The sequence below is a fragment of the Actinia tenebrosa genome, unplaced genomic scaffold (assembly GCF_029948245.1).
Source record: "Actinia tenebrosa isolate PJP-AT-01 unplaced genomic scaffold, QUT_ActTen_1.0 PGA_scaffold15__27_contigs__length_11533743, whole genome shotgun sequence".
Classification (NCBI taxonomy): Eukaryota; Metazoa; Cnidaria; class Anthozoa; order Actiniaria; family Actiniidae; genus Actinia; species Actinia tenebrosa.
Window position 1 is genome coordinate 7,043,331 of NW_028292575.1, and position 19,415 is coordinate 7,062,745.

The following is a 19,415-nucleotide window of genomic DNA, read 5'->3' on the forward strand; positions in this document are numbered from 1 at the left end:
AACTCAGCTAGTAACAGTGCCGAAACCTCCTTATTTCTCCTTTTTCAAACATGATAGCGATTACTTTAAAGATAGTGGTGATTGTGGCTTCAGCCTGGAAGTGATCTTAGGGGTTATTTCAAGAATGTCTTACCATTGACAAACACGTGTACATTTCTGGACGTGTTTATAGCAAGTCCTGGGTACCACGCTGTACATGATATTACCGAACCGCTGTCCTGGTACTTGATGTATTGCAGTCTCAGCGTGCTGAGTGTAGTCCCGTTTGAGAATATTTGGCGATATATGGTTTGAGTATTACTGTTAACCACAGGGATCCCGTTCCTCATCCACGTGTAATCAAAACCTTCCTGGCCACTCAACAGGCACGTGACATTTAGCGGCGACGTTCTGTTGACTTTGTAGCTGGCGCCAGGCGGAGAGACCTGGGGCACACTCCCTGAAGCATGAATAATCACATTATTAGTGGACCATTCACATGAATATGCTCCTTAATGCACTGTAGATTTAGTGTATTGCGCTAAAAGGAAGCATTTTCACTCACACACACTACCACACTACCACTACACACTATACTGATTATTGGGTCGTCCTTCACGAATTTGCAAGATGTGATCCTATTGGAGGGCACACATGTGTGGAACAATAGAAAACAATGACCTTTTTGATTATTACGGAAGGAAAGAAAAAAAAAAAAAGAGAGAAACAAAACCTTCGTGGCAAACGAGAAAACAAAATATTGAACAAACTTTTTTTAGAACTAGCGTTTTATGATTAGAATTTCAAATCGTTTATAATTTATTTATTTCATATCTATTTAATTACTTTAATTTTTTTCATTTAATGATATTTTTTTAATATTTCTATTTTAATAGTAAAGAAATTTTATTATATTGTAAATAGATATTGATTGTATTTTGTATTGCGCACTCGATCATATATTGGCAAGTTAGACTGCGCAATGTTAAGTAAATAAATATTATTATTATTTACTAAACTCACGCGTAATGTCTGTTGTAGCCCTGTCTAAATAAGATAATCGTCACTTTGCCGATCTTTGACTTTCAAGATAAGTGTTTTATTTACCTTTTGTCGGTAGGCATTCGTAAATCTCTACTCGCATACACACGTAACCAAACACATCCCATGAGACAGGGTTGAGACGGATGAAGCGCGCGAAGATGCGTATCAGGGGATTCTTGATCACCGTCTCGTTGTCCCAGTTGGCGGCAAATATCTGAGAAAAAAAAGATCATGAAAGATATGCAATATACCCCTTGGACGTGAAGTCAAATCAGCTCAATTTGGAGGTCAAAACAAAGGAATTTCAATCTCGTGAGAATTGGAAAGCTATTGTTATGTCCCCCATATTGAACTGCATTCCAACGGGTTCTCCGGTTTTCCTCCCTCGCAAAAATCAACTTCTAAATTTCAATTCGTAGCTCTGTTGTGATACAAAGGCCTAAGCTTATAATATTATAGGCTTTACATACCATACTAGCGCCGTTAGCTTTATAAGACTTCCACTCCCGCCCATCGATGCTGTAGTTCATCTTGTACTGCTTTACGAAATTGTTTAGTTGGTATCCCTGTGTTGCTATCCCTGATACAGCACGCACGTGACCAAGATCAACCTATGAAAAGACGGTAAAGCACTTACAGTGCGTTTCCACAAGGATATTTTAAGATACTTTAATATATTTTAGCGCAAAAACGACGGAAACAATCCTTCTCTAGGGGCCACCAAAGGCATAAGGTACCCCTAGCAGTAGAGTCACCCTATCCTATGAGAGGCTATTAACACATGAAGATAGGGTGACCCTGGTGATAGGGACAAGTCTTTTGTTCTCTTTCTCCAGCGGACACGTGCACCAAAGTGATATTTCTGTCTCACGGCACTATTTTCCAATATATCGTTAACTATACTATTCTATAATACCTCTAGATACTGATGTATATTCTTCTTGTCTGTGCACCAACCTCCCCACACTACTTTACCAGTGTTATTATCAGTGTGCATTCGGTTGTTGAGTCGTGCGTTGGATGCCACGTGTTCATTCCAGTGTGATGATGCAGATATTTGATTATTCTCGATTCGTCCGTCCTCCAGACCAACAGGCGTATCGCAGTCTACCACAAAAAAGATTAATTAGCCATTCCGAGGCTGAGGAAAAAACTGGGGCGAGTTGGCGTTGCAGTGCATTGTGGGGCCGTCTTAAGGGACATTTCCAAGGTGGCGTCTATTTCGTCCCCTACAACAGTCCCATGATGCACTACAATGCTAACTTGACCCGGTTTTTCTCCTCAACCGTGGAAGGATTCTAACTGTCTCACGCGGCAGCCGCGTTGAAAGGAACAACAGATTTTTACGCGCGAAGCCTAACATTCGAGCACTTCAGGATGCGGTTACGCGGGGTTAAAAAAAGGTTTTGTTCTCATGGGAAAAAAACATGGCGCCTTGTCAACAATAGTGGCCTCTGCCCGGTGCCATCTTGAAGACAGGCAAATATTGCAGTGCTTGGGCTACCTGTGGTGAGTACTATTGTCATTTCCCTTATTAAAAGTACAAGGAATTCCACCCCAAAGTTCAATCAGGTCATTTGCGTCAAGGAAAAGGTATTACCGCTTATTATCTCATGCTGATATTGAACAGGAAACGGGATTCCTGTGGTTACTAACAAGGCGTTGCGCACTGGGACAAAAACAATTAACAAAGTAATCCCAACGAGAGATTATTTCAGCACATGTATTCCAATCAACAATCTGCGCCTACTAAATACCTTCAATTGGCTCACATCCATAGAGCTCCATTCGAAGACACTTGTAATCATTGTTAGCCCTCAAAGGTTTGATTCTGATGATACGAGCAGTGATTGGTGTGGTAAAGGTGGCTATTTTATGTAAAGCTGTATTTCTATTTCCGGTAAAAACCTAATAGACAAAACATTAAACAAATTAAACAAAAGAAGAAACGAATTCTATTTTTGGCAACGATTTCTGCAAATTGTATCGCGACAATTTTTCAAATTACGCTGTAGGCTACACGCTGCAGTACAATATGCAACTTAGTTGCGAGACAAGTTGTAAAGAAAATTGCTCCGTGCAATCGCGCCTTTAGTGTTATGGATGCTTGTTTCATAGGAAAACAATAGAAAGCCATCTCGATGTTAAGCATATCGTACCGTGTATAAGTGCTGTAAGTTCCCCATCATACGATAACCAATCTTATCCAATAACTTACCCTTACTTTGCCGCTTTCTTTATAGTCGTACCACCTTACACCGTCTATGCTGTACTGAACTGAGAACTGAGTCACCCAGCTTGTGTATGTTTCTATTCCCTGGGTGGCTAGTTTGGTTATCGTGTGTATTCTTAGTAAGTCTACTTGTATGTATGGGTCTGGATCCTTGTCACCTGCACACCATCCACCACCAACTCCAGACACTGATGGACTGAATGCAAAAACATGTATATATTTTAAATAAACAAACAAACAGAAGGAGCGCTTAACGAAACTAGAAGGAGAGAAACAACGAAGAAACGAAGCACTGAGCAAGCAAGCAAGCAAGCAAGCAAGCAAGCAAGCAAGCAAGCAAGCAAGCAAGCAAGCAAGCAAGCAAGCAAGCAAGCAAGCAAGCAAGCAAGCAAGCAAGCAAGCAAGCAAGCAAGCAAGCAAGCAAGCAAGCAAGCAAGATCATTAAGTTTAAAGGCAGTGCTTACCTAAGGTCAAGCCTGCCTTGTGATGGTCCAAAAAACTGTAATAATTCCGAAGAAGCTGTTATCTGGCTGTCGGCAATGTATTTGCCTTTGTTATTCTGTCGACTCATACCGAGAGCTGATTTGCATTCTACGGGATCGAAAAGAAAGAAAATTCGATAAGTAAAAGAGGTACACGTCAGAAATATGTATCTAATACAAACAGTTAATGACAAGATAACCTGCTTTTTACGACCAGCCGTTACTTCGCCGGCTTTCTAATGCTGTTATGGTGTGGGTTAAGGAGGGCCTTCCTAATGCGATTAGCTTAGAGCAACACGCTTATCTGTTACGACCAATCGGTCTTTTCAGTTTAATACTGATTTGGTAGGGGCTTAGATAGACGCTTTTCTGGTTCGACGGATCGTTCCTCTCTAACTAAAATAAACACGCCAGGTGTTCGAGACTGCAGGAGACGGCCGTAAAGCAGTAAGTCTGGAGTGCTTTTACATTTAAGCACTGTAATGGTTTTCGGTTTTTCACTGGAATGGAAATCCTTTGAGTGTCATTGACGTTTAATATTTTACATTCAAGCACTGTAATGGTTTTCAATTTTTGTCTGGAATGGATGCCATTTGAGTGTCATAGCTGTTTCATATATAGGCGCGAAATATTAAAGCACTGTAGTGGTTGTGGTGCTTTTCGTATAATTGAAGCCATTTCAGTGCCACAGACATTTTCCCGGCATACACACGAAATATTCAGTTCTCTTAATTTTTGTCTGGAAGGAAAGCCATTTCAGTGCCCGACAGACGTTTCACATACACACGGAACAATGAAACACTTTGACATCGCTTTTTATCTGGAATAGAAACCCTTTCAGTGCCACAGAGGTATTTTTTGCAATGTTTAGCAACTGATTCACGCCTTTGACAAATGTTTCACTAGCGTAATCCGCTTGATATTTCCTTCTAAACACAACTTCAACACCCACGATTCAACTCATTCACCATCTACCCTCGCTATACGCTAATAGCAAAAAAGAGCCAGGTTTTATTTGACTTAGATAAGACAATGTTATCGGTAAAGTTATAAAATCTTCTCAGTGTTAGCTACTCAGTGTCACTAAAACTGGAAATACTATAAAATTCTGGAAACCCTGGATTTTAAGCTCTGGAAGCCACTATAGTGCCTATCTCATTTCGAAGCCTTGGAAGCCACTAAAGTGCTACCGGCTTATTGTTTTAGGATAGTGCTTATAAGAGAACGCAATTTCCTTCGGCAAAGCATGGCGGTTAGGGTATGACTCTGCGGGGATATTCCACGCGAAAACAACATTTGACCAAAATTTTTCAAGCCTCTCAAGATACACAGGAAATCTCGGCTTTCATCTACGAGGTTTTGAAGAAAATTCAGCATTCTTTAAATATGCAAAAGATTCTTTGTAAAAAAATCAGTCGTGACTGAATAATTCCATTTGGATGAGCTAGACAAGGGGAATTTCAAAAAAAGTTTTTGGTGGGAAAGAAAGGGGAAGAATGAGGGAGTGAAATGAAGCATAAAAACAATCTGTTATATTCGTTACGAAACAACGTCATGGATATCAAGTTTGACAGATCGTAGTTATCGTGGATTACCCAGGAATTTTTCATGACAAGATATTTCCGAGATACGAATATCGTGGCTTATAGAAATAAACCCTACCAAGGATAAAAATCATTCGCACCTCGATGGCAGAAAGTTCGAGTGCGGTATCTGTAATCACAAGGAAGGAAAAGATTTCACGCATAGTTAGGTTTCCTCTAGAATATTTACGCTCTTCAAAGTTTGCCACAAAGTGTTTTTGACGATCTCTTAAACCAAAGCTATTGAAATAACTCTTAATCAGAAAAAAGAAAGAAAAAAATCAAACAAAAAACAAAAAAAACAAAAACGAAAAAAAAAAAAAACCAACAGAAAAACAAAAAAACACACACACACACAAGGAGAATATTCAGGAATCAGAGTACTAATTCGATAACATCGGCCTTGTCAAAAATTGTTAGCGTTTTTCATTGTACGGATTATCACGTCTCAAAATATTTAATCTTAATTAATGATTTTGTACAAATTAGCAGGCTAATCAAGCCTCGATACGAGCACGTTTGAACATTGATTCCCCTGCAAAATGACGTGCGTATGTAACCAAACTAGATCAACAACAAGCGGAAACATGACTTAGGTAAAAGAAATGTTCAACATGCCAACAAAAGTCGACAGAACATCTTGGTAAACAAGTTCGTTTGCTTAGCCATGTCAATTTTAGTTCAACAAAATTGTCGTTAATTGAAGATTCATCTAGATAAAACCTGCGAAAAATAAATTAGGAACTCATACAGATTTATTATCGTACGTTCTGGCATATAAACGTCGTAAAAAACCCTCGGTTGTGCTTTGAAAGCAACGTGGCATTTGAAGAGTTGGTAACATATGCCTCACTAGACCTCAGTTCATCGTGCCTTGATTTCCGTCCAGCACAATGAATAACCTTTTGTTGCGTGACAGAAATTGAATTATCTAAGATTACAGGTGTGTCAAATCAGGGTCTTGTCATTACTGACGTTATTGAACAGTAAATATAGCAGATACTATCATTTTTGTTATTCGAAATCTTGAACTAAAAACTTCGGAATAAAATTACCAATAAAATCACAATTAAGATAATATGACCGCAACTACGAAAAAGAAGAGAACTCCGTTGTAAAATAGTTTTCTTTTTTCTTCGAAAATAGTATTCAGATTGAATATGAAATCTAAGTAGGGGTATTTCATTGCCTCTTTCGTAAGATTACACTAGGAAAACGGTAGAAAAACAAATGAGTTTTTCTTGTACAATAAATTCCGCCTAAAAATAATTAACTCTCCCTAAACAGTATCTTAAAATTAACGAAGTTGACTTTTAAACTTTCAAGAAAATCTAATCATTTAGTTACGGCATTTAATTTCAAACAAAAATTTCGCACTTTTTTTTTTCGCTTGTCGCTGTAGAGTAAAAATTATCAATAAGTACGCAAAAGCTTAAGGTACTGCGTTTGCATGCTTAGAAAGTAAAATTTCCCTTCTTGAGCCGAGATTCTTTTCTAACACGCTGAAAAATAGAGATCAAGAGAACAAATTTTCATAGGAAAGAGAAGGAAAATTTTGAGTTGGGTGCCCCAGACGAACTGGTTGTTTACTTTGGAAGTCGTATGAGACAAGCATAACAATTAGCAGACAGAAAATAAATTAGAACAGCCGATTTAACAAGCCTATATCGCTTCGAAAGCGATGATGTTTCGGCCCGTTATCTATTTATTGTGTGGCATTGCGTGGCATTGCTGAATAAAGAATTTTGGTTTTGCTGTGGTAAATGATTGGGTCTCGTGTATTTTGAAAATGGCAGACAAGAGCGATCTCGCGGAACACTTTCACGTTACAAAGTCTTACGCAAATTTCGATGGAAACATTTGTTATAAAATTCTCTTGGACGAAACACATCGTAATTAAGTTTTTTGAAGATTTTAGTGGTTGTTGCTTTGAAACATCGTAGTGTTTTGGGGGAAATCAGGACAACGTACATACATATAACGTCTCGCCGAACAAATGAGAGATCCGACAATAGATATAAACAATGATCGAGTATCGCAGAGAGCAGAGTACAAATTAAGTGCAAAATATTTTGGCACATGAGCATTACTGTACGCGCTATGTTGAATGTAGGATACTTTTTAAACCTTCATTCTGCTCTTTGACATTTATGGTAAATGTATTTAGCTCTTATATCGTAGCTTGAAGAAAATGCGAAAGTCTCAATTCCAACGAAAAGATACAAGGCTTGTCTTTGACCAGTGCGCCGTCACTTTTCAATAACTTACCTACTTGGCGACTTGGACCTAGATACTGACTTAGGAATAAAATACACATTGCCGTAGGGTTAATCAATAATATATTTTTTTTCCAAAAAATGGCGTCATGCGAAAGGGCATAACTTTAGTCTACACAACTACCTCAGAGAAGATTCACGCAACTCTCCCAAATACTCCGCATGGTGAAATGTTTTACATTTTCCCATTGCTTATGATGGAAACGGCATATGATTGGATTAGGTCCAAACCTCTGACAGCTAAATGACACGCACGGAGACTATTATGGGCCGGCAAACCGAATGTAGTGACTGTTTCGGCCTGAGGGCCGAAACAAAAAATACATTAAAATGGTCTATTTCATCATATATATAGTTTGGAAGACTTTATCAAGAAGTACAAAATCTTTCAAAATATTTTAAATGATTCTAAGTTTGTTCACCTCTAGGTTATCTCGTAGGAACAAATGTTTTCGAAAATAACATACCAAGAAATGCATCTCGAATTTCAAGAAAGTAAAAAAACGTAAAAAATTTTCAATTAATTACCATCAAAAAGTGTTCAGTGTACTACTGATATTTAAGAATTGGTTGTTCTGTCCATTTTTAAGTTAAATAGCATTTTATCAATCATTCAATTCTTATGCAACTACTTTAGCAATTGTTGTTTTGTTTTCACTATTTCATTTCTCATCGTTGACTTGAGAAAATTTATTTGCTTTCCTAATTTTTTGGGAATGAAGTTTTTTAAAAGTGTTGACGAGCAAATCTTCGTGAGTCCTTGGAAAACTAAGAAAGAAAAATGGCCACTTTAGGATTACGAGTGGAGAGTTCATAGCAAAACACGAGAACAACGCGAAGCCAAATTGTCTCCAAATCGTATTCCTAAATTCGTCACAATTCTGATGAGCATTACTGATACCACTAGGATGATTCTAGTTTATCTCGCAGTAAGAAACAAATCAGTTCTTTTACACGTAAATCTGGCACGGACCAAAATACTCCTCAAATACTGTACACAAGACTCTCAAGAATACACAAATAAAACCGACTTATCCTGCTCAAGTTATTTCAATGTTTACGCGCGCGGTATTTGCGGGAAATATTTTTCTTCTCAACAACGAGGAACTTTCAATCAAATGACTCAAAGACAAGGCTTAATTTCACTTCGCTTATAGCAAATGTCAGTTTTTGTTCATGTAAATTATCAAAAAATTGACAGAAAAATTAATCCTGAATTAAAAGGAAATGGTTCACAGGTTTTACTCGCAGTTATCAGTGATCGTGATAAACCCGTTAGCAATTCGAAATTCCATTATAGGAAACAATCCAAGAATACTGGAATTCGCAAACAATCTATTAGTTGAATCAAAAAGAAAACACTTAGACTAGAGCTAAGCTCTATGAGTGTGGGAATTATAATTTCAATGAATTTAATAGATCTTATGCCAAAGGATGCCGGCTTACAAGGAGCAAATCTTACGAACTTTTCGTCACTTCACTCGCTGCTCGCACACTAGGTCAAGTTCGTAATTAATATTTCTTAGAAGCCAATTTTAACCTCAGAGAGCTCTCCCAGGGCACATTTCTCTTCTATAAAACAATATTCCTCATAAAGTAACGGCTAGCAAGCGAAGTATTAAAGATTTGGAGATCAAAGCCACAGGCGCGCGAAGTGCTATGAAATTTGATAGAAGTTGAATATTGACTGTACGAATTTCTTTACATTTAGACAAAAAATAATGCCTTAAAGAGTGCAAGATATTCAATAAAAAGACTTATAATAAATAGCTATAAGTTAACTTTGTCTAATCCTTACGAGATTTAAGCTTATTCTCTAGTAAACCTTATGAAAACCAAATGTCAAAGTAGCAGTACCATGTTTGACTTCTTCGAGAGCTCCACAACTTTTCTCCCTCATTATTTCTTTACTTCTTACCTGCATTTGTCTTGTGTACCAATAATAACAACAAACATCCACAAATAATGATCCTAGGGAATTCCATCCCGAGTTTGTAGGCCCAAGAAAGCCTTTAAAAGCGTATTTTCCAGTGGTATTAAGTCTGAGGCTTACTGTTCTCAACACAATGCTGTAAGATTCACAAGCTATTAGGTTACAATAGCTCTAATTGTTTTGCTATGTTAGATTTGATTGACATAAGCGGGGCCTTGACATTTACACGGCCCCCTATTTACGCACACAGGCAATGCTTTCACTGTTTGGATTTCAGCTCGTATGACACTACGCGTAAAACCTTTTAGCGTCATTGAAATTTTTTATGAATTATCCGCATATGAGCCGCTGCCCAAAAACAAAATGGAGGAGGGCTACTTTGACAGACTAGGGGGGATGGGGGACGGGGTAAAGATGAAGGCATAGCATTCTTAAAGGTGTTAAAATCACTCAATCTTTCTAATTGAAGTTGATACAGTTTGGCAGTTTTCGTCCGAAAGTATGAAGGCGAAATTTTGAAACTTTTTCATCGAAAAGTTCAAGTTGTTGCATTGTCACGTCCCCCGTGGGTTTTGGTGAACGGGATGTTCCACCCAGAATCTGGTATTTTCGGGATAAATCATCAGGATTCCTTTCTTGACCTCTGCACGCATTTAGACGTCCCGTGCACGATCCCGCGGGATTGAAACCTGAGCCCATGATCTGTAGATGATGGAGTCAATTCGGCTGTCATTGACAAAATTAGAACACAAGGGTGAATTCCATTGCTTCCCCTGGCCGCTTTGCCCGTTTGGGAGCATTTTAAGACAAAAAATATAAAGTTAACTGAATAGAAACGAACTATGTTTTTTTCCCCTGCACATAGTATTAGCCTGGAGGCGTTTAACTCATGCTTTCGGTAGTTTTGACTTTGAGCAATCAGTCAACAGTCCTAATGAAAGTAAACTGCCAAGCGCGAGACCTATCCGAACTGATAATCTGCGGTTGATGTTACACAGGGCTGAGGATTGAATTATTACAGATATTGACCTGGATTCACCTTGACAAGCCACAGGTAGCCATAGGGGCTTGATGGGTTTTAGCACATGGACTTTGTTGAGCGGTAAATTGTATTGACAGGAGTCATTCATGTGGTAGGGCGTAGAAATGATAACAGATCAAATTGATGACGGCGCATAAAAACAAACGAGCTTCGAAGAAGCATCTCAAAGAGACGAAAAGGAAAATAACAGAATTAGACGAGTAAATAGGAAATATATGAAAATAAAATGAAGAATGGATAGAAAATGTACGAGGAGCTCGAAAACAGAGATAGTGGAAGGGAAAGAAAGAGAGAAGAAAAGAGAGACTGCAGAGAGAAATGGAGAAGAAACTAATAAAGACATGGAAGGAAGGAAGGTACGAATTCGGAAGGATGAAAAAACGAAAGGAGATAAAGGAAGTAAGAAACAAAGAGTAACTGAAGAAAGAAGCAAAAGGAAACGACTCGAAAGGAAGGAAGGAAGGAAAAAAGAAAGAAAGAAAGAAAGAAAGAAAGTAAAGAAAAGGGAAAAAAAAAAAAAAAAAAAAAAAAAGGAAAAAAGAAAGAAAGAAAGAAAGAAGGAAAGAAGGAAAAAAGGAAAAGCGCATATACACCCATATCAGTTAGAGGACCTTCGGTGTAATTTTCTTTTGACTAAGCTGACATATTTATTGGTATTTTGGCGATAAGATACCACTAGTGCTAAACTGATCATTATTTATGGACTGTTTTTGCGATAAGACTCCATCAGACGATCATATAGTGACATCTCCCAACTAATGTTGTTTTGAAAGGGTTCTGGGTCAAATGCTATCGCGCTGGTACTGCCAGATCCTTGGATTAGTACCAATGACACTAAGGTGAGACAAGGGCAGTGTGTAACATCCCCGCCACTCAATGGCAGATACACTCTATTGCCTTCAAAAACAATTCAAGTCGAGGCATTTGGGTCAATACAATGAATGTATAAAAAACTGACCCAAAAAGTGTATTCTAATATCTGATGCTACCGTTAGCCTAAAATTACAACCCTCCTAGTTTTGACGTCATTAATTTAATGGTTCATCAGCGCCAATATTTTTCAAGATAAAAACTTTTCTGTGTGTTTATTTTTTCTTTCTGTCTCCTTTTACTTTATTTATCTGTCTTTCTGTCCCTATTTCGCTGTCTTTCTGCCTTTACACGACTGTCTGTCTGTCTGTCTTCCCCTTTCTCATAGTCAAGCTGGGTTAATTATATCGTTGTTTAGTCTTCTGGGAAGCATCTCACCATGCCCATATCTTATACCTTAAATCCAAACACACCTCTTGAATCTTCGGAAACTCTACTTCAAAACTACTATCATATTTTATCTTCAAATAACAACGCAAGTAATCCGAAAGTGGCACAGTTGATTTATCGCCCGGTATACGCCCGGGCAGGGTTGACCGACCCCCGTCTGATTAGTTGAGTTAGATTAAAATAGCAAATGAGTGTCGGATCACATTTATTGAGTCTGCAATCTTGAAATGGACCAAATCAACCTACAGTAGCTATAATAACATTTCCCATATCAGATCAAGTGTTATTCTCTTGAATTGTACTCTAATAGCGCAGCGCAACCGTGACGTCATAAAAACGAAGACAAAGGCGAAATTCGGACAAACAAACTTACAAGTTTACTTTCAGCAGAAAATTTTCACAGCCGATCGCAGTTGATCTTAGTTTACATGGGTTATTATTGTTACTTTAAGTAAAAATAATAAAATCGGTTCGTATAATCCTCGTAGTGGTTAAACAGAATGCAATGTTTGTCCGAATCTTTAAGCTATTTTTAGAATCAGTGCGCTGCGCTATACACTCTTTTGTTATTATTATTATTATTATTGTTATTATTATTATTATTATCATCATCATCATCAGATTATTTATACATTAGAAACCAGAAATTTGACTATTAAAATTTATATTAAATTAGATTTTACCACATATATTGTAAAAGTAATGTAATGTTTGTAATGCGCATGAAAGCATCTCCCAATGGAACATGCGCAATACAAATATAAAATTATTATTGAAAATAATTGAGTTGTATCCATACTGAGCCCAGCACTGTTGTGCTTACCCCTTCCATGAGAACTTAGATACCGGTTTCTTATATAGAGGATATTACATGGGCGCGCGGAGATACGAAATTTATCTTCGAGTGTTGAAAAAAATCTCTCACGAGTGAGCGTAGCGAAAGAGTGAGAGATTTTCAACACGAGAAGATAAAATTCCTATCTCCAAGCGCCCATGTAATATTCTGTTTATTATATAATTATCAATGAAGTATGTTTTGGCTTTTTCAGGCACTTCTTTCCGTGTATTTTTGAATAGCCATCGCAATGGTGTTATTTTCACACGTGAAAATAACATGTTATTTTCACGTGTGAAGATATCAATTTTTCGAAATAGAGAAAAATAGGTATTTCATAGGTAATTATATAATAAATATATATATTTGTAATGTACAACTACTACAAAAATAAATCATGAATTAAATCAAGGTGGTCACATAGTGACGTGGAATGCCTCTAAGTATCGACCAGTATCGTGTGTCCGAGTCAAGTGTTCATTGAAGAGACATGCGATCGTTTAAAGAAATGTTCAAGTTAGCTATTTAATCAGTGTCAACGTGGTTATATAAGATATATATATAGTTTCGTATCATTCTTCACTGGCTGTTATCATTTAGGTCTTTTTCGAATTCATGAAATACCTCTGAGCCTAAATCAAATTCTCAGCGGGTTGCACCGAGGAGATTGCAGTGAGGCTCAAAAAAGAACGAAAGGGAAAAAAGAAAGACAGACAGAAAGAAACACAGACAGGCATGTACGGACAGACAGACAGACAGACATGTACGGACAGACAGACATGTAGAGACAGACATCAAGACAGACAGATAGACATGTACAGACAGACATGTACAGACAGACAACCATGTACAGACAGACAGAAAGACAGACAGATAGACATGTACAGACAGACATGTACAGACAGACAGACAGAGAGCAAGCACAATATTTATTTAACTTTCAACTCAATCGGATAGTGCTTGGCACTGTGAGCAAAGTCCACCAGACCAGCGTTGAGATCTCAGCAGAACGACAATCGAGATAACAGATTAACTGGACAGGAAGAGAGAGAAAGAAACAAGGAAGGAACTATAAAAGCAATTACTTTAATTTTATAATTACAGCAATTATTAGATGTCATTTTGTTGGCCTGCATGAGCTTGGTAAACCGTACTCCGATAAACGCCTGTCATCCTCTCACAGTGGTGTGATGGTAATATTTTTCTGCTCAAAAATGTCAAAAATCAGAACTTTCGTTTTAACAGTTCTCAAAACACAATAGTGAATTCTAGCCACTCAGAAGAGGTCTGTGAATCGGATACGTAATCGGATATATAATCGTCCTTATTTGCATTCAACTTTAACATGTGTTTTCTCGGTCAATTTTAGTAGAACATGAAAGACATTTGCCTCGGGCTCGTTCGCCCTTGTGATTACAGATCGGCTTCTCATATTGTATGATATATTACATAGAGATGGCCATATTGTGGCTTGTCAAAACTTTTGATTTACGATTTCTACCTACCAATGCGACCAGACATTCCGTGACTAACCTGGAAACTATCTCTAATCTGTTAAAAATAGGGGGTCGTCTTTTATTGATCGCATATGGTTTAAGTGATACTTAATGAACAGACTCTTAAGTAATAGTTAAGAAATGGACAAATTCATCTCGTGGGGAGGAGGGGTAATAGTTAGAAGAGCCTTGATGGCAGCAATCTGATGGGTCAGGAAAATGCAATTCTTGTGTTGCCTGACAAGGGATTTGTTTTTCCCGAAAAAAGAAAACCAACGTCTATTGTTTTTGCCGTGAATTCCCTAGCTCCATAGATGGGTTGAGAACCTGAAAACATTAATCACAGCCCCCATGGTCAGATAATCTGCCAGTCAGACAAGCTTCATGAAAAACAAGTTGATTAGGAAGCAAGAGGTGATTGTACCAGATGACCTGGAAGCGATCGCAATAATGATGACTCAGAAGATTGGTATGTAGTTTTGCCCTACTTATTTTCACGAAGTAGTCAAAAGGGGATAAAATGCTTAGTGAAGGTCAAAGAGCTCCCGTGGGGGAGAGGGTGGTCATGAAGAGAATTCCAGGTTGCCAAATGGGGCAACAAATTCATACTTCTAGGGTAGAGAAGAAGAAGGGGAAGGGACGAGAAAATATCAGCGAAAAGTGCTATTTATCAATAAATTTATAAGAGCCGGTAGATTTAGCGGGAAGAACTAACTACTAATTCAAAGGGGGAAGTAGTAGATTCATTGCCGCGAAGCTGAGGGGTTGAGTAACACATCTAGAAGCAGAGAAGTAGCTAATTTTGGATCAGTCATGAAGGAGGCGCGTTAATCTTCAAGAGGGTGAAAAAAAGTTGTTTTCAAGAGGATTGCCAAGGCGGTGTTTGGGAAAATGGAACAGCGAAAGGTACAGAGGTCAGAAGGTTTGTCGATATGACGTGCATGCCGGTCTAGGCTTGTTTGGGCTATTATTAATCGTTATGCTATCGATTTGGATGCAAGCGATAGTTCCACCATAGCGCACCTCTCTGATATGATATAGGTAGATTATTGTCATTCACGCGCAAAAACTAACTCATGCTAACAAAATTCGCAAGCTATTCACAAAATTGTTTTTCCAACTCGTTAGACAACATCTCTTGTAATACGAAAAATATTTTTCACTTTGATCGAAAAATGGCCAAGAGTCAGTGCCACATTAAAGGTATTTTAATATCAACCTGAATGTAAGGTTGTCATGGCGATAACACGCAGACTAGAGTTATAAAACCAAGATTAGTTAAAAACGGAACATATATATTTAAATTAGGATACTGTCAAAAATCCAAATTTATATGTAGTGCGCATTCTATCTCTTGTGTGCGATGTCTGAAAGCGCATGACCTATAAGCTTTTCTCGTACTCGGTAACAAACAAACCGGAAGTCCCAGATTTTAGGTCGTCAGATATGCGCATGCTCCACTTATTCTGACTTCCGGTATAAATTTAAACAGTTTTTTCTTCAAAAGAAAAACAATCAAGTTTATTTATGTTTATTTATGGGACAGTTTGTCTGTGATTAACATTCTGAAAAAAATAGCAATTTAGCGAGACCCTCATATGTGTGGTAGCCATGTGTGGTAACTGTTGACTGTAAAATCAGCGAATCGAAAACAGATGAATATATAAAAAAATTCAACCAATTAAATTAACGGCACGGCAAAGAAGGCTTTGGGTACGAGGATGTTTAAAAGTATAAATAAAATGTGATTTTGTGACAACCTTATCTATGGTTGCACTGGTGGTTCAGTGGTAGAATTCTCGCCTGCCACGCGGGAGGCCCGGGTTCGATTCCCGGCCAGTGCACGAATTTTTTTTCCTTTCTGGTTGTCTTTTTACTGATCTCAATATATAAAATTGGAAACTAAACTCTACATCCTACGGTTTAAAAAAATATGATTTAAAAACTTTAGTTATTATTGATCCATTCATTTTGGTAACCATGGTTACCTTTCGTTGTTTGCTTAGCTTTTCTATCCATCGATTTTCTGCTCGTTTGAATGAATTAATGAACAAGAGAGTAACACACGAAAGTTATAATTTAAAAAAATAACCCAGAAAAAGATAATAGCAAAAAAATAAAATACGAAAGACAAATAATAATAATAAATAACCTTAGTTATATAAAATTTAAATACCTAGAATAATATAACTAATTATGTTCTAATCAAGAGTTCTTTTATGTAAAATATGAATAACATATTATAATAGTAATATTTCTATGCTATATGATACTAAAACTAATATATATTAAAAAATTAAAAGAAGAAAGAAGAAAGAAGAAAGGAAAGAAAAAAAAGGACTTTCCATCAAATGTTAATCATATCAAATCTAATTAGTATTTTTATGAAAAATTAATTGTAATAATTTAATTTCCTATCTTGCAATATGCTACTAAAGATGACTTGGTATATGAGAGGGACTAATATGCCTAAATTTTAAAAAATGATGAAATACCTATAAAATATTAAAAAGATTAACTAGCATACTGAGATGTTTGTCATGCCCTTTTCGTCTTATAAGATTTACATCCGTGCTTCTTACTAATATTTATGAGTTTGCTAACTAAATCATAACAGAATAGAACTAGACACTAGTTTTTGAATCGGCTGACTATATGATTCATTGTTGATTGCCAAAAAGCTTTGCATATCAAATATATCATAACAGGTGGTCTTTCTACCTTATTATAAAATAGAAAGAATGAACATGAAATAAAAAATCGTACCTGTTACGAAAAAGAACAACTTGTTCTTTCTTGCTTCTCTTTGTGTTCTGTAAATCGTCCGACATCATTCGCTTAAAAGATGGTATCTCTAGCTTCTTCTCCAAGGGATAGAGAAGATGGTTACTTTTCCAAAGCTCACGTCATTCAAGACTGAAAAATAGTGAAACGATGGTTTAGTTTCCGAAAAAAAATATTCTGTTGCACAGGAATGAATGGTACAAGTAGACTGACAAAGATAAAACTTCTTCTGTGGACACTGGATGTTTGTCCCTGAGAGATATAAGACTTAATGTTTTCTTATTGCCGATCTTGACCACGTGTCATTCCCTTGAGTATCATTCCTTTGTATAAGGGTTGCGCAAGAGAAGACACAAGAATATATAGATGCAATTTAAACAAAGAATCTTACTCCCAATAGAATAGCACGTCGTCTAAAATGGAAAAAACATAACACCCAAGGTAAAGAGGTTTGTTGGTTAGGGATTGCCACTCAAATAAGGCTGATTCAGGAAGCTGCTATATGTACATTTTTGGACCCAACACTGTTCTGTTAATGAAAAAAGGAATAATTACAGCAACGACCAATAAAATAATACTCAATGGAATGACACGTGGTTTGAAATAGGAAAACATTACACCCAAGCTAAAACAGATCTGTTGGTATAGGGATTGCCGTGAGATGTAAATTTTTGGTCTCCACGGTTCTGTTAATGAAGAAAGGAGAAGTCACAGCAACGAGCACTGAAATAATACTGAAGGGAATGACACGTGGTCTGAAATAGGTACACGTTCGAGTTGAGATGGTCTGTTCATGTGTATATATTTCTGTATGTGCAACCCCTTTCAGCTGCGTCTTGTCGTACTTTCATCTCTACAGGATTAGCAAGAGTAGAAGGGCAAAGGTGAGGCATGCAATGCAGTCAATGGAAATTAAAAATGCCTTTTTTAGAATGTACTGAATTTATAATTTATAATTTTGAAGAATTTCTTTAAATTGAGAGGGAATAAAATTGAAAATAGTCGAGAAAAAAAATTGTCGTAGTTTCATCTCTACAGGATTATCAAGTGTACAAGGCATGCAATACAATGCAGTCAATAGGAATCGAAAAACATACTAGAATGTATAGTACCACACTTATAATTTCTAGCTTTGAAGAATTTCTGTGATTGGGAAGGAATAAAATATAGCCAATTGAAATTAATGAAAAACAGAGATACCAAAGCATGCTTGGAAATTACAAAGAGTTCAGTGGGAAAGTAAAATTTTGCTGTAAATGATATATTTATATATTGTTGTCTATTTTGCTATGTTTTATTGTTGCTAAAATACTTGATGATAAATAAAGAATGAAACAGATTCTTTGTTTTAACAGTTGTTAAAATTAATATTTTTGAATTTTTTGAGAAAGAGTGTCGATTTGAAGAAAAAAGAACTTGCACTGGCCGGGAATCGAACCCGGGCCTCCCGCGTGGCAGGCGAGAATTCTACCACTGAACCACCAGTGCAACTGATGAATTTTATCGTAATAAATTAAAGGCAAATTCCTGACTTATTCCCCTCAAATTGTCTTCAAATGTTCAGGATATGACTTGCGCACTCGAAATATGGATTGCGCACTACAAACAAAGCCGATAAAGTTGTTTCAGTTCCAAAAAGTAGAGTTTAACTACGACGCCAACTAATCAAAAAAATCGTTCTTCGTCAACCATTGCATATGGCGCTCCTGTTTTTCAAAACACGACTAAATGATTGGGTAAATACTTATGAACCCTTTTAACGATATATACTATATATTTTTTAAATAAACGCTGAAAATTGATATTTTTTTTGTCAGCGGAAGTTTCCCCCAAAGAACTTCAACGATTTTCCCACCGCGTTTTAGCCCAACATAGGCTACCCACGCGGGTCTAAAACAAAAATCAGTTCTATCAGATTTGATGAATAATGAGAGTTAATTGTCCAAAGCTCTCTTTGTTTTAGTATGATAAATTATTGAGATTGTTTTTTTGAGCAATTGTTGGAAATATGTCATAACTTAACAGCTTTACCAAAGGTAGTCCAAACTTCAAGTCTGCATTTGTTAATCCATGGTTTATCATAAAGATTTGAAATAAATATTCGTGACAATTCTACCTCCACCGACCATATAGGTCATCATTGTCACGTGATTTCTTCAGCAAAGATACAAGGCACTAAATGAAAAGACCACGTGATCTGTGTATACTAGAAACTCAATTACAAACGATCACCATTTACCAATTCAAACTACGGTTTCTAACGACTACGTGTTGATAATGAAAGGATTAAGAATCTTGTTCGCCACTTAATAAAGAATATAAACAAATAAACAAATACCTATCGATACGTCATTGTGAGCGGACACTGGTAAGCCTGCCTAACAAGATGTCAAATCATTGGATTACTTTTACATTAATATAAGCGCGCCCTGTCAATATAATAATTTCTAGACAATTTATCTTCAACA

The 19,415-nt window shown here is 36.9% G+C and overlaps 1 protein-coding gene and 2 non-coding genes across 4 annotated transcripts in view; 1 reads left to right on the forward strand and 2 right to left on the reverse strand.

Annotated features, from left to right (window-relative positions):
• The window catches only part of LOC116296033 (uncharacterized), a 30,416-nt gene that overhangs the window by 9,891 nt on the left and 1,110 nt on the right, over positions 1–19,415 (reverse strand). Inside the window, exons 2-9 of one of the 2 annotated variants that reach the window (XM_031703995.1) lie at positions 16,930–17,079; positions 3,721–3,847; positions 3,242–3,452; positions 2,781–2,931; positions 1,940–2,130; positions 1,494–1,634; positions 1,087–1,237; positions 134–439 (exon numbers count right to left, since the gene is read on the reverse strand). In XM_031703995.1, the coding sequence (XP_031559855.1) occupies positions 134–439; positions 1,087–1,237; positions 1,494–1,634; positions 1,940–2,130; positions 2,781–2,931; positions 3,242–3,452; positions 3,721–3,827 (1,258 nt within the window). In that variant the 5' untranslated portion in view covers positions 3,828–3,847; positions 16,930–17,079. Of the gene's footprint in view, positions 1–133; positions 440–1,086; positions 1,238–1,493; positions 1,635–1,939; positions 2,131–2,780; positions 2,932–3,241; positions 3,453–3,720; positions 3,848–9,515; positions 9,692–16,929; positions 17,080–19,415 lie in introns of those variants that run through there. The other variant, XM_031703994.1, reaches the window with a different exon arrangement.
• Positions 15,937–16,007, forward strand: Trnag-gcc (transfer RNA glycine (anticodon GCC)). The gene has a single exon. It is a non-coding gene; the product is annotated as a tRNA-Gly (tRNA).
• Trnag-gcc (transfer RNA glycine (anticodon GCC)) lies at positions 18,365–18,435 on the reverse strand. The gene has a single exon. It is a non-coding gene; the product is annotated as a tRNA-Gly (tRNA).